The 15,666-nt window shown below is 50.8% G+C and overlaps 1 protein-coding gene across 4 annotated transcripts in view; it reads left to right on the top strand.

The window, feature by feature from the left end:
- The window catches only part of ST3GAL1 (ST3 beta-galactoside alpha-2,3-sialyltransferase 1), an 85,776-nt gene that overhangs the window by 59,451 nt on the left and 10,659 nt on the right, over positions 1 to 15,666 (top strand). For 2 of the 4 annotated variants that reach the window (XM_036830287.1, XM_036830288.1), the window contains one exon: positions 9,155 to 10,063. In XM_036830287.1, coding sequence (XP_036686182.1) covers positions 9,752 to 10,063 — 312 coding nt within the window. In that variant the 5' untranslated portion in view covers positions 9,155 to 9,751. Of the gene's footprint in view, positions 1 to 3,430; positions 3,442 to 4,246; positions 4,269 to 9,154; positions 10,064 to 15,666 lie in introns of those variants that run through there. The other 2 variants (XM_036830290.1, XM_036830289.1) reach the window with 2 other exon arrangements.

The following is a 15,666-nucleotide window of genomic DNA, read 5'->3' on the forward strand; positions in this document are numbered from 1 at the left end:
GCTCAGTAGTTGTGGAGCACGGGCTTAGTTGCTCCGTGGCATGTGGGATCTTCCCGGACCAGGGCTTGAACCCGTGTCCCCTGCATTGGAGGTGGATTCTTAACCACTGGGCCACCAGGGAAGTCCCGAGGATTTTTACATCTATGTTCATCAGTGATATTTGGCCTGTAATATTTTTGTGTGTGATATCTTTGTCTGGTTTTGGTATCGTGCTGGCCTCATAGAATGAGCTCAGAAGTGTTCCTTCCTGTGCAATATTTTGGTATAGTTTGAGAAGGAAGGGTGTTAACTCTTTTCAAAATGTTTGGTAGAGTTTATCTGTGAAGCAATCTGATCCTGGACTTTTGATTGTTGGGAGGTTTTTTTTTGTTTGTTTGTTTTATTACTGATTCAACTTCATTACTGGTAATTGGTCTCTTCATATTTTATATTTATTCCTGATTTAGTCTTGGGAGATGGAACATTTCTAAGAATTTATCCATTTCTTCTAGGTTGTCTGTTTTATTGGTGTATAATTATACATGGTAATCTCTTACGATCCCTTGTATTTTTGTTGTGTTGGTTGTAACTTCTTTTTCATTTCTGATTTTATTGATTAGATTTCTATTACTATTACAATTTCTTCCTTTATTTTTGTTAATATTTGTTTTGTGTATTTAGGTATGCCATTTTGGCGCATATATATTTACAATTGATATATCTTCTTCTTGGATTGATTGATTGATCATTATGTAATGTCCTTCTTTGTCTCATTACATTCTTTATTTTAAAGATTAGTTTGTCTGATGTAAGTATTGCAAACCTGGCTTTCTTTTCATTTCCACTTGCATGGAATACCTTCTTTCATCCCCTCACTTTCAGTGTGTGTGCCTTTAGATCTGAAGTGAGTCCCTTGTAGGCAGCATATATATTTGTTATTATTCCTGTTCGGCTTCAGTGATCTCCACAACTCCGTCTTCCAGCGTGCTGATCCTTTCCTCTGTATAATCTAATCTACAGTTGATTCCTTCTAGTGTTCTTTTTTTTTAATCAGTTATTGTATCTTCATCTCTGTTTGGTTCTTCTTTATGTTTTCTTTCTCTTTGTTAAAAACTTCTGGGGGCTTCCCTGGTGGCGCAGTGGTTGAGAATCTGCCTGCTAATGCAGGGGACACAGGTTCGAGCCCTGGTCTGGGAGGATCCCACAGGCCGTGGAGCAACTGGGCCCGTGAACCACAACTGCTAAGCCTGCGCGTCTGGAGCCTGTGCTCCGCAACAAGGGAGGCCGCGATAGTGAGAGGCCCGCGCACCGCGATGAAGAGTGGCCCCCACTTGCTGCAGCTAGAGAAAGCCCTAGCACAGAAACGAAGACCCAACATAGCAATCAATCAATCAATCAATAAATCTTTAAAAAAAAAAAAAAAAAACTTCTAAAGGCTCACTTTGTACATCCAATCTTCTCTCAAGTTCTTTGACCATCTTTATGATCATTACCCAGAACTTTTTATCAGGTAGATTGTTTATCTCTGCTTCACTTAGTTCTTCTTCTGGGGTTTTGTCTTGTTCCTTTGTTTGGAATATATTCCTCTGCTGCCTCATTTTGCCTAATGTGCTAATTTTATTTCTATCGATTTGGTAGGTTGGTTGTTCTTCCTGACCTTGGAAAAGTGGCCATTTGTAGGAGACATCCTGTGGGTCCCAGCAGCACACTCCCCTCTCATCACCAGAGCTGTGTGTTCTAGGAGTGCCCCCTATGTGGGCCGTGTGGGTCTTTCTACTGCGGCAGGCTGACTACCGTGGGTGGCCTGGCAGGTGTGGCCGGCCCCCAGTCTGGGGGATTGCCAGGCCCTGCATTGTATGGAGTGTGGCAGCCTCTGGTGGGGGTGGTTGGGTAACGAGGCACCTAGCCGTGGGTCCCTAGGGGACCCCAGGGCTAGTGCTGGCCCACTGGTAGATGGAGCTGGGTTCCAGGGTGAGTGGTTGCAGGTCCGAGGTTCCTGGATCTAGTGTTATCCTGCTGTGGCCAGGGTCAGATCCTGACATGGCTAGCTGCAGGGGCCAGGGTGTCCCAAAGCTGGTGTCAGCCAGCTGGTAAGTGGGGCTGGATCCCAGGGCAGCTAGCTGAGGTGTCTAAAGTGTCTTGGAGCTGGCGTTGGCCTGCCTACTGGTGGGCAGGGCTGGGGCCCGGTGGTGGGTGGGAGGAAGGTTCCTGGGTCTGGTGTTGGCCTGCTGGTGGGCTGGGCTGGGGCCCAAGGCCTCCTGGGGCTAGTGTCAGTCTGCTGATGGGCAGAGCTGAGTTCCAGGGTCTCTGGCTGCAGGGCCCTGGGGGTCTCAGAGTTAGTGTGTTGGCCTGCTGGTGGGTGGGGCTGTGACCTTGCCCTGTTAGTTGTTTGGCCGGAGGCATCCCAGTACTGGTGCCCAAAGACTGTTGAGCAGGGCTGGGTCCTGGTGCTGATAAGCTATAGAGAGGATTCCAGAATGGCACTGCCAGCACCAGCGTCCTCGTGGTAGAACGAGCTTCCCAAAAAGGCTGTCTCTAGTGTCTGTGTCCCTAGGGTGAGCTCCAGTTGCCTCCTGCCTCTCCGGGAGCCTCTCCAAGCTCAGCATTAGGGTCTGACCCAGGCTCCTTTCAAGTTACTGCTTCTGCCCTGGGTCCCGGAGCGTATGAGGTTTTGTATGTGCCCTTCGAGAGCGGAGGCTCTATTTTCCACAGTCCTCTGGCTCTCCCCAAAGCAAGCCCTGCTGGCCTTCAAAGCCAGACATTTTGAGGGCTTGTCTTCCTGGTTCAGGATCCCCAGTCTGGGGAGGCCAGTGTGGGCTCAGACCCCTCGCTCCTTGGGGAGGATCTCTGCAGCTGTAATAACCCTCCCGTTTGTGGGTTGCCCACCTGAAGTCCTGAATATAACATAAGTCTGCTCCACCTACCCATCTCATTGTGGCTCCTTCTTTATGTCTTTAGTTGTAGAAGATCTTTTCTGCTAGATTCTGGTCTTTCTCATCAACAGTTATTCTGTAAATAGTTGTAATTTTATGCAGCCCACGGGAGGAGGTGAACTTAAGGTCTTCCTACTCCACCATCTTGGCCACTTCTCCAGAGTTGTTCTTCTCTGATGGAAGGTTTGGGGGCCCTTCACCAGTCAGTTCTGATTTCACGCCCCCCTGTGCCTCCACGTAAAGCCAGCCAGGACCCCAAAGGCCAGGACGTGGTGGGATCCATTTTTCAGTGATCAACAGGTTCACAGACGCTAATTCCCCACAGCCACTCCTCGTATTCTCAGGACGGTTGAGCCGGCAGGTCACCCTCGCTGTGTGTCCCAAAGCTGGTGTATGAGGAAGCAAAGTGAAAGCAGATGGGGCTGGGCCTCTTCGGGGACAGGGACGTGGTGGCAGATGAGAGGCTGCAGCTGCAAGCCTCTGCTTGTTGGTTTGTTTCCTTCCCTCCCACCGTGTGCTCACTCAGCTGGTGCGAGGAGCTTTGCCCTGGCACCTCTGGGGACTCTGCCCCTCCGCCTTCTCCAGGTTCACCAAGCCCTCATCATGGGCAGGACGCCACGCCAAGCACACAGAGTGGCAGAGAAAAGATTCCATGCCTTCCACTTCTGGCTGTGGCTGAAGCTTGTGTCAGACCACCTATCCCACCAAGGACTGTAAGAGCTGGATAAGATAGAAATTCAGCTCTTCGAAGGTTTTAGAGAGCAACCAGGCAGCCAGGACTTGAGGGACGAAGACCCCTGGAAGGAGAGAAATTGTCGGGGGTGAGCCTGATGCTTCCTGCCGCCTGCCTGCCCAAGGGATGCACTGGCTCGTGGGAAGCTCCAGAGGACAGACGGAGAGAAGCAACTCAGTGTTGAGCAGTCTCACGAGGCTGGAAATAAAAAATAATAGTAAAGAAATGAAATAAAAATGTAGTGCAGGACTACCAAGTCAGCTAAAATTAAGGGGCCAAGAACCTAGAGCAACAGAAACCACAGGCAGAGAGTCATTACTCCACACCTCTTTTTCCTTTCAAGGCATTTGCCGGAATTTAAGTTGCGTGGGACCAGAGCCTAAGGAAACAAGCTGGAAACAGCAGCTGAGAGGTTGAAAAGCTAGACTGAGCTTTTGACAATCTCACAGTGTAGGGGAGACAGAAATTGGAAGTGAGAACGAGCAAGGAAGCGGTCTCTTGGTAGGCATCCTAGCTTTCCTTTAAGAAGGGCTATGCCCTGTAAGTAAGGGCAAGCCAGAAGTAACTAGTCATCGTGAAGACAAAGTGCGGCCCCAATCATCCTGGTCACCAATTGGAACAAGGTAATGTGCCCGTGCTCTACCTAGCTCCAGGAGAAAACAAATTCCTCCCTGAATAAGGACAGCCTTATCCTTAACTGCTACACTTCCAGCACATGCAGTATCTCCACCATTGCCAGGCATGCCAGGAGACAGAGCCAAATGACCAAAAAGACATAAAGAGAAAAAATAGACAACAGAAATAGACCCACATCTCCTCCAAATGTCATGAGGGTTAGACGGTCTTTAAATAACTGTGATGGATCATTGGAGGAAGATAGATGACAAGGTGCAGATTTTCACCTGAAAACTAGAACTTATTTAAAAAAATTACTCAGATGGAAATTCGAGAACTGAAAAATACACCTGAAATGAGTATAGTATATAATTTAAACAGATCAGACACAGCAGAAGAGAGGATGGACAAGGTAGTATCCATCTCAGGAAGCTGAAAAGATGACAGGTTACAAACCCAAAGAAATGACAAGAAAGGAAATGAAAATGAGAGCAAGTCCTGATGAAGTAGAACACTTAGCTGTGTCTACAGAGGACAGCCCAGGAGGAGGCAGGAGCCTGGAGCAAAGTGCTGGCTTTGCCACCATCTCGCTGTGTGACCTTGGACAAGTCACTTGCCTTCTCTGAACCTCAGTTTCTCCTTTCAGGGAAATAAGCATGATGGCTCATTTCACCCAGATGATGTGAGGATCCCATGGAGGACGGTCACGGCAGCTCTTTATTAGAAGTGCTGATATTACCGACAACCTAGCGTTCACTCCGTCATTTCACCAACAGTCATAGGGCAGGAGACTATGCAGAGAGCTAGGAGGGCATCCCAGCCTTGTGAGAACTACTGTGCAGTTCAGCAGGCATTAAATAAATATTCACAAACCCATACTGTCCGTTCATTTGGTTTTCCAAGTATTGGAAACAACTCTTCTCTCAGTGGCTGGTAATTGCTGCCCTCTCCTTATTGACGGGGTAGGGGGGCGGGTATCTTCATTAGGGAGCCTCCTTCGGGGGATCCTTACTTTCTGAGTTCTTGAAAGGGCGCACCAACTCGTGTCAGCTTTTTTCAGGGACCCCGTTAGACCGTCACATCCACGTCCTCTGTGCCTCTCCCAGAACTCCCGTCTGTGGCCGTGAGATGACTGTCTCCCTGCAGACAGGACAGGCAGCTGTGTCCTCCTCCCCCCTCCCTCTCCTCGTCCTCTATGTTTTGGGAGGCTTGGCCAGCCTCCGTCCCTGGCCGCACTCTTGGCACGTGGAGACCTGTGGCCCGTGGTGTACTGGCCTCAGTTCCATCTCCGGGAGCCAGGGCTGGCGCTCCCCGTGTTTAGCAAGCTGCCGCACATCACAGCGTACAGAAAGTCACGCAGTCCTCCTTTCTTCCCTGGGGCTGGGGGGAAGGTGGAGGGCTGTTCTTGCTTTTCCACTGCAGTTTTTTTCCAGGGCTTTCAAAGGTGCTAATTGATACCAGCCTGGAAGTGTCTGCTGGTCGGTGGGTTCAGAACAAGCACCCTGGCCTCAGAGATGCAGCTACCAGGACGTCCCGGCTGGATGGGAGGAGGGGGTCATGGTCTGTACCTTGGCAGCTCAGCCTTGCCCTCTGTCCCAACTCTCACCACACCTTCCCCCGGCCTCCGCCAGCGTCAGTGTAGAGCACTAATATCTCTCGTGGAGCTGGGACGTTGTAGGGAACCTAACCTCTCCTTCAGAATTTTATTCGATCAACATGGTTCAGTAATCATCTATTTCAGTGAACTTGTCTCTGCCCTTGGCATCAGGATACAGTGTCAATAAGAGCATCATGGGCCCTGCTCATGACAAAGACAAATGTAATGAGACCATGTGAGTCCTCCGCTTAGACCCTCCAGTGGGTCTCCATGTCCCTCAGAGAAACTTAGTCTTGATCATGGCTTCTGAGTCCCACACACCCTCGAACCCACCCACATACATGCTCCTCTCCGATCCAAGGACACCAGCCTCCTTTCTCCCAAAGGCACTGGGGCCTTGCAGATGCCTGGGAAGCTCCCACCTTAGAGTCTTTCTTGATGGGTCCCCCACCACCCAGCCCAGAGCCTGGCACAGCTCAGGGCCCCAGCAAATATGCAGCGAGTGAATCACGTGAATGGACAGATCTTGCTTGCTTAGTAGCCTCGAGAAGTGGGCAGAATCTGTGTTGTCAGCCCCATGTTCCTGTTGAAGGGATGGTTCAGAGAGGGTAGGTAACTTGTTCACAGTCACACAGCAAATGGGTTGTGCAACCTGATGAGAATCAGAATCTTCCGACTCTTAGTCTGTGCTTTCTTGCTCAGATCTCCACTCTGAGTTGGTGGCTCTTTCCCTTCATTCACCTCTGTATTCCTTCGTGCCATGTGTGTTCCCGGTTTCAGGGCCACGACAATGAGTGGGACTGAGTTTCTATCCTCCTGGAGCTCCCAGCTCAGGGAGGAGACAGATTAAGTACGCAGCACAGGCAGAGTGGAGCCAGGATGCTATGGATGCCAGGAGAGGCCCCTACTCAGGCCAGCAGTGGGCAGGCGTCCCTCCAGGATCAGTGCCAGCTGAGCCCTGAAGAATGAATCAGAGCCAGGTGGGGTGGGGTGGATTTTCCGGACGGTGGGGACAGTCCGGGTAGGTGCCCAGAGGCAGGAGCAACTGTGACCTGTGGGTCAGTCATGTTGCTTCAGGTTACAATCTGCTTTGCACAATAAAGGGGATTTATTCTCTCATGCCCCTGAAAAGTCACAGGGTGGGCTGCAGGGCTGGATTGACTGGGGATTCAACACTGTTCGCCTCTTCCAGTGAGCTAGCAAAATGTCCAGTACGACCCTGACCTCACATCCAAACAGCAAACTGGCCAGAGCAAAAGAACGTTTCTTTCCCCACCAGTGCAAAAAGTCAGGAGTTTCACTCCAGATGAATTAGGCTACATATCCATCCCTGGACCAATTACTGCGGTAGGAGGGGTGGGAACCCTCTGCCTGCCAAGTTAAATCAGAGCCCGCCCTTGAGGATAAGCAGGTTAATCTAACTCAGATGACAGAGCTGGTGCTTGATGGAGAAGCAGGGGACAGCTGGAAGGGACAGCTCTGGACACCGTTAGGCTCTACATACGAGTCACGTTGTCACGACAAGTAGAAAGTGGAGCGGTAGGCAAGTGGAGAGACGTTGCCACCCGGGCTGAGGTGTTGAGGAAGCAGTGGAAGCAGCACCTCTTGAGCCCTGGCTGTCTCCAGGAAGGCACTGTGGATTTAATCTGATTTTTGAGCTGCCCCTCTTTCTACCAAAAAGGTGATCAATCTCCCTTCCACTGTTGCTTTCCTGGAAAAAGTATATCCTGCTTGTTGACAGTCTACACGTTGAGGATGGGGAAGGAATTGATCAGACAAACAGAGATAAGAGCACATTCCAGGCAAGTACCAAAGGGAATCATGTTCAAGTGCAGAGGTGTGACCACAGCTGCACTCTGCAGAAGCCCGGAAAGTCAGTGAGGTGTGGGAACTTGCGTTACAAGCATTTGAGGAGTCCTGGTTGGCTTTCTTTGATGAAAGAACTCCCAGCTTTCTCTGCATCCCTCCAACTGTGGTCATCTGGAGCCCAGTTAACAGACAGGGTGTCCCGTCCAGGGCAGAGCTCCTGCTCCTGTTTCTGGTACCCTGGCCCCTCCAGGCGCATGGAGTCAGAGGGTTGTGGATCTGGATTCAGATCCTGCTTCTTACTTTCCCCATGACCTTGGGAAAGTCATTTAATCTCTTTGAATCTCCGTTTCTTCTTAGGACAACCTGGGAAACCCCTATCTAGCTGACGGTATACTTTGTCAATCATCTGAGGAAATAGATATGTATGAATGCACCATCCTGTTGGGCTCTTAGTGGCTCATCCAAGAATATTCATTCGTACATTGAAAATGGAAAATGAAAGTTTAGCAGTTACTTAATGAATACCAGAAACTCAGCATATAGCATTGTAAAAAATTAATTAATTAATTAATTAATTTTTGGCTGCATTGGGTCTTCATTGCTGCACGCGGGCTTTCTCTAGTTGCGGCGAGCAGGGGCTACTCTTCGTTGTGGTGCACATGATTCTCATTGCGGTGGCTTCTCTTGCTGTGGAGCACGGGCTCTAGGCGTGCGAGCTTCAGTAGTTGTAGCATGTGGGCTCAGTAGTTGTGGCATGTGGGCTCTAGAGCGCAGGCTCAGTAGTTGTGGCGCACGGGCTTAGTTGCTCTGCGGCATGTGGGATCTTCCTGGACCAGGGCTCGAACCTGTGTCCCCTGCACTGGCAGGCAGATTCTCATCCACTGCGCCACCAGGGAAGTCCCAGCATATAGCGTTTTGTCTTATCTTCATAACCATTCTGTAAGTGGAGCTATTATTATCCCACTTTACAGAAGGGAAAACTGAGGGCCACGAAGGTTGAATAACTTTCCCAAAGCCATACAACTGGTAAACCAGTACTTGAACCTGGGACAGGTGGAAGCCAGGGCCACCCCCTAAGCATACCATTTTGGTTGTGGTTCAACTTTAGGATCTGAGAGAGAGAGAGTGAAGGAGAGAGAAAATAGCATGTACTTGGCAATCTCTATGTACCTGGCACTGTACGTGCATTATTAACTCATTTCACAAACTTAGGTCTGATTCTTAAATGTACTAGGTTCTGGATGCAGGAAAGATGGGTGGGCCACCTTCCGTGTCTCTTAGCAACCTTGAAGAATAGGCGTTAACATCCCACCCCACTGTACACATGCACACGCTGAGGCTCAAAAGGGTAAAAAATTGTCCGTAGCCACCTGCCACATTGGCTTGACAACAGAACGGAAGATGATGGGAGGAAGTGGAGAGAGGGAAATGGTTTTTATAAAAAAGTAATAGAAGTTCATCCTGTTTTCTTCCTCCTTTTCTGTGCAGATGACAGACAACCCTCAGTGCCTTTGTCAAGCCGGCTGCTTCATCGCCCCATCTCTGGTGACAGCATGGGCAAGACCACGTTCTAATTAAGGATTGTCACACACCATCTTCTCTGGAGGGCGGTGACAAAGACAGCTTGCCCCTGTCCTGTACCACGACCCTTCCTTCGAGGCCCTCACCTCCGAGGGACCCTGGACTGTCAACAAGGATTAATTACCCCTCAACCCCCTTGGATGGGAAAGGAAATCACTGTTATCAAGCTTCGATTAAAGCTTCATCAGGAGACATTATCGGCTGTTTAAGGATTGCTGACGAAGCAGGCCGCTTTATTTCCTGAAAAGACAAATTATATGCCAGCAGAGGCACCCCGCCACAAGTGGTCCACTTAGCCTTTGAGTATCACAGGTGATGTCGGGCACAGCCAGGTGGCCGTTGCCCAGCAGCAGTGGCCATAGGAGGCTTTGAGGCTCCCTGGGGGTCCCCGCCTTGCCTTGCAGTCGATCCTCTGTCTCTGGGATCTTTCTTGGAAGTTCCTCCTCAATTAGGCGTGATTTCTTCCACCCCATCCCTGGGAGGCCCCCCATCAGGCAAGCAGACATGGCGACCATGAGGAAAAGGACTCTCAAAGCGCTCACGTTCCTCATCCTCTTCATCTTCCTCACCTCCTTCTTCCTGAACTACTCCCACACCATGGTGGCCACCACGTGGTTCCCCAAGCAGATGGTCCTCGAGCTCTCGGAGAACTTCAGGAGGCTCGTGAATTACCCCCACAGGCCCTGCACCTGTGCCCGCTGCATCGGACAGCGCGGGGTGTCCGCCTGGTTCGATGAGAGGTTCAACCGGTCCCTGCAGCCGCTGCTGACGGCCAAGAACGCGCTCCTGGAGGAAGACACCTACAACTGGTGGCTGGTGAGAGCCGGGGCTGAGTGTGGGTCTGGGGGTGAGATGTGGGCGGCCCCCGGCTGCCAAACGCTCAGGCCCAAGTGTGCACCAGGGGCCCTGCCAGGCGCTTGGCAGGATTCAGAATACTGGTCATCCGTACGTTCGTTCGTTCATGCATTCAGCCTCTGTTATTGAGGACCTACTGTGTATATTATAAATCAGAGCAGAGGGTTCTGTAGCAGTTCCCTGTGTCCGCCGTAGCAGGTGACCGCACTCTTGGTGGCTTATGGCAACGGAAACGCATTCTCTCGCGATTCCAGAGGCAGAAGCCTCAGCTCAGGGTGTCAGCGGGGTCGGTTTCTCCAGGTGCCTCATCTTGAATTCCTTAATTACATCTGCAAAGACCCCTTTTCCAAATAAAGTCTCATTCACAGGTTCCAGGGATTAGGACTTGGACATATCTGTTTAGAGGCCACTATTTAACCCACTCTGGGTATTGAGAAGCAAAGAAAAAACCAGATCCTTATTCTCATGGAATTATATTCTGGCAGAGAGAGACAGATAAGAAACAAATAAACAAGATAGGCTCAGATAGATGTGCTCGGAGGAGGAGCAAAGGGGTTTGGGATAGGGAGAAACTTGGGGCAGGGGCCTCTGTAAATGGGGTCATCGGGAAGGTCTCTGAGGAGCCAGGAATTGAGCTGAGACCCAAAGGCAGAGAGGGCACCGGCTGTGGGAGGATCTGGGGAAAGTGCTGCCGGTCACAGCGACAGCGAGTGCAAGAGCCCTGGGGCAGCATCAGCTTGGTGTCTTGGAGGAGGAGGAGCTCTGTGTGGCCATGAGCGGGGGAGGTCTGGGAGTGGGCAAGACACACAGTGAGGAGTCTGGGCTTTGTTCTAAGTGCAACAGGAAACCACTGTAGAATTTTGATTAGGGGAGGTCCATGATCTGATCTAGTTGTTGAACGCAAAGTGGATTGAAGGGGAGTGAGAAATATCCATTCATTCAAGACTTATTGAGCATCTATTAGATGCCAATATATTGAGATGGAAAAAAACAGCCTTCCCTTTTTAGCTTGCAGGGATGGTTGGGAGAGAAGGGAAAACAGACAATCACAAGGCAGGGTGATAGGTGATAGGCACTCAGGGTCCCTGGGTTTTGCTCCTGACTTTCTATATTTTAACAAGAGTGATTTTGAGGAAGCCTGTTCATCTCAGATTCTCAGATTGAGGTAATAATAGTCACCTCACCAGGTTTCTCTATAGCACCACAAACATTAGGTTTTAACATTTTTATTTATTTTTGCTGGTTTAACGGGCAAGGAAAAATGAATCTGCATTCTTTCAGCACTTACGAAGGCTGAATGTTTTCCCATGTGGCTCTTACCGTTTCATCAAATTGTCCTCTCACGTCCCCACCCCAGCCCTTATGTGCAGTCCTTCTTTGCTGGAGTTTAGCCTCTTGGAAGGGATTTTGCAGGGGAGGAAGGAAGGGGACAAGGTTCCTCACGAATAGAAATCAACAGAAAGGAGCAGGGCTTTAGAGCTTCTGGGTTCCTTGACAACACACAGACCACATGTTTTGAATAAAGAATCAGGACACCACATCTGACAAGCGCTCCTGTCCCTCCAAACGGAGATAGAGAATATTGAAATAAAAACCACCCTGGGAATTCCAGGAGGCACCGTAGCTCTGCATAAAGGCCCCCAGACAGCCAGGACAATCTCTGACAGATCCGGATTTAGGACCCCGAACACAGAGCCCCTGCCTTTAAAGTATGACGAGCCTGGTGGGAAATGCCCTGCAGGATGCTTGGCTGGAAGGGAGCCCGCAGAAGGTGATTGATGCCAGGTGTCAGAGGGACTGGCCCTAGACACGCTCTTCCCCAGACCTACTCGGAGCCCTGGTTTGGAGCAGACCCCTCGTGTCTGCTCCCTCTTCTTCTACTGTGTCTCCGGGACGAGGGGAAGGACTTGACTGAGGTCACTCAGCCATCCATACAGAGCCAGGCCTGGGACCCGGCCGCCCGCCCCAAGGCACCCTTGTTTTCCCGTCCTCTTGCCCACCGCTGCTCCTCCAGACCCACATGGGAGGGAGGGCAGGCGTGGGGGAATCAGGAAGAAGCCTTCAGGAGCTGGAGGCTGACAGGTCAGGTGCCTTGGGTATCGCAAGGTCCCCCGTGTCCTGCAGCAGTGGGGTGATGCTGGCTGTCTCAGCCTCTGTCTCCAGGCTCTGCCTTAAGACGTGATGCTTCCTCAGGGAGCCTCTGACAACCAGCAGCAGCGGCTGCTTGAGCGCTGATCGTAGACAAAGAAATACACTGCTTGGAAACTAGTCAGGAAGAGTGAGAGGGGAGAGGGTGTCTTTGAACTTCTGCCCTTTCTCTCCTGCGTGCATGTCAGCAGCCCTCTGGGACTTCCGTTGTCATTTACAAAAGGTAGAGAAGTCAGAAAGTTCCTTCCCAAGGAAGACAGGGACATAGCGGTACTTGACCTGCCTCATCTACCCCAGCTGGTGAGTGGATGCTTTAGGGCTCTAATCCCCAGAAACACAGCTCGATTCCAGCCCGCTGCCCCCGAGTTCTACTCAGCTCTGTACTCACCCCGTGGCCTAGATCTTTCCCTCTCTGGGCCTCAATCTCTGCTTCTGCCAATGAGGGTCTGAAACAGAGCCAAGGTTCCTGAAGTGTGAGCCGGTGGGGCAGCGTGATTCCTGGTGATACAGGGGCAGGGCCTTAAAGAGCATCGCATCACGCTCAGGGCGAGGAAGTCATTCGACTTTAATTCTCTTTCCATCTTTGAAGTTGCAAGGATTAAATGTCGCTCCTTGATTCATGATGTGCCTCTTTAACACCTGCCCATCTTGGTTCTAGCAAAGGAGGGCAGCTTGCCTGGGCAAGCAACAGGATGGAGCTGGAATCGAATAAAGTGGTTCTGTTTTCATTGTATTGGACACTTTCCTTTTTTTTTGGACAGATTTTTTTACTTCTGCCAAGTATCTCTTGCTTTCCGCTTGTGGCAGAGATATGAGATTTCCTTTTAAAATAAACTTACTTTTTAAAGTGAATCGTTAAAGAGGGGTAAGTCAGTAGTAGGTGGACGGGACGACGTGATGCTGCACTCCCAGCATGGGTACCCTGCCGGCTGTGAGCCTTCAAACCCCGGGGCCCCCAAGGCAAAGCAGGCACATGTGTCACATAGTAGGTGCTCAATAAATATTGCTGAGCACTGGATTCAAGAATGCCGTGTTGCTCCCTTAACCCAGCATACAGTGTCATGCTCCCCGAGGTAATGACATGGATGGAGGACACTCTCTGGTTCTGAGCGCATCTTCACGTTGTCAGGGCTCTTCCTGGGTGGGGGCCTCCGAGGAGGTCCCTGCGGGCAGCTTGGCTGTGGTCCTCGATCCCAGGGGTTCTCAGAGTGTGGTCCCTACATAGCAGCATCACCTGGGAGCCTGTGAGAAATGGCTGTGTTGCCCAGATGTCACACATTAGCCCAGGTGATCGTGTATTCAAGAGCCCGGAGCTGCCCCAGGAGATCCTATCAGAGCAGGTGTTTAATCTGGATATAGTTTTTGTCTTATTGTGGTAAAATATACATAACATAATGTTTATCAACTGTTTATAAGTGTGCAATTCCATGGCATTAAATGCATTCACGATGTTGGCTTACCATCACCACTACCCATACCTGGCACTTTCGTCACCTCCAACAAAAGCCCCTTGTACCCACTAATAACCACCCCCCTCACCACCCCTCTCATCCCTCAGGCAACCATCATTCTACATGCTAGAGTTTGGCGATTCTAGTATCTCCTGTAAGTGGAATCGTACAATGTGTGTCCTTCTGTGTCCGGCAAATAAGCCAGTGAAATAACACTTAGCATAAGTGTTTTCAAGATTCATCCATTGGGAGCATATATCAGAATGTCCCTTTTTTATAACTGAATGATATTCCATTGTCTGGATGTTCCACACTTTGTTTATTCACATTCATCCGTCGATGGACACTTGGGTTGTTTCCACCTTTTGGCTATTTTGAGTAATGCTGCAATGAACACGAGTGAACAAGTATGTGCTCATGACCCTGGTTTCAGTTCTTTTGTTTGTTTGTTTTTGCTTTTGTTTTGGCCTCACCTTGCAGTTTGTGGGACCTTAGTTCCCCGATCAGGGATTAAACCTGGGCCCTCAGCGCGGAGTCCAAACCACTGGACTGCCAGGGAATTCCCTGATTTCAGTTCTTTTTAATACTTAGGAATGGAATTGCTGAGAAACCACCAAACAGTTTTCCACAGTGGCTGCACTAGTTTACATTCCCACCAGCAAAGCACGAGTGTTCCAGATCCTCCACGTCCTCACCAACGCTTGCTATTTTCCCTTTTTCTTTTACTGTAACCAGTGATGTTTCTAAGTAGAAGTGTGTCTGTGGTCCTGATGTCGTTGCCTGCGGCTTCCGCAGCATGTGAGTGTCTTAGGCTAGAGGAGATGCTAGGTGGTTTTATCTAGAGGACCATCCAGGTCTCCCAGTGTGCCTCTCCTTGGGGATGCTGATTCCTCCAATGCCAGGTGGGGACCAGATGCCTGGAGATCTCCCTACACAATCCCCCCGTCACTGATCTCCTAGACAGTGGCCAAAGCAGCTGCTAGCCTCACCTTCCTCTCCCAGCCCCTCCCCTGTCCCTGGGGTTGGGAGTGACGGGTGGGACTCACCCCACAGCCACCTCCCCCTCCCCAAGCTCAGGGACTGGGCTTTCCAAAGGTCAAGGTTCCAGGGCTCTGAGGCAGGGGTGATGTTGTGGGAGAGACTTCAAGGTGGGTTTATAAAAGCCTGGCTTCAAATCCTGCTTTGGATTCGGGACACGTGCTCAACCGACCTGGGCCCTAGAGCATCCTTTCTCGTCTGCCTTTGAAGTGACACAGCCCTGCGGCTTGGTGACGCGGGCAGATGCGATGCTTCTTAGGAAATCTCTCCAGGTTTCACTCTGAGTGGGGGAGTAACGTGCATCAGCGAGTGGTCACCATGCAGCGTGGCCGAGCTCCCCCTGAGGCAGTGGACGGACGTGGTGTACAGAGAGGGGCTTAATAGGGCGAGCCACTCGTCCCACTTGTAGCACTAAGAGTCCTGCTTCTAGGGAAACCCCTGGGCCAACCAGGTGGCTGATCACCCTCAGGATAAACCCAGTGTTTGCCTCCGCCTGCGGGTCACAGAGGTCCCAGGGCAGCTGACCTTGGGTGTGGGTGTGAAAACAATTTGTTAAGCAGACAGTGGACTCCTTGATGCATCCGGTAAAGCGCTGATTCTTGATGCATCCGGCAAAGGGCTGATTCTTGGGTCTCGCTGGAGCTTGGTGGTCCTGGGGCTGCGGGAGCTGAGAGGCGGGAGGGTGAGGGGAGCAGAGGGAGGGGAGGCGGGCGTGGAGGGTCACCCGACCCCTCTCTCATGTGCTTTACTCATACCAGCCAGTCTCATTGCGTCGAGGCCAGAGCTGTACCTCGCACATAGTAGGTGCTCAATAAACCTTTGTAGAATGAGTGAATGATCTCTTGCCTTCCCATCTCCCTGAGTGGCCCTTGGGCTCCTGGCAGGGGAGGTGGCTGTCTGAGCCGCCTGCATCTCCAGGTGCCCAGC

The sequence above is a fragment of the Balaenoptera musculus genome, chromosome 17 (assembly GCF_009873245.2).
Source record: "Balaenoptera musculus isolate JJ_BM4_2016_0621 chromosome 17, mBalMus1.pri.v3, whole genome shotgun sequence".
Lineage (NCBI taxonomy): Eukaryota > Metazoa > Chordata > Mammalia > Artiodactyla > Balaenopteridae > Balaenoptera > Balaenoptera musculus.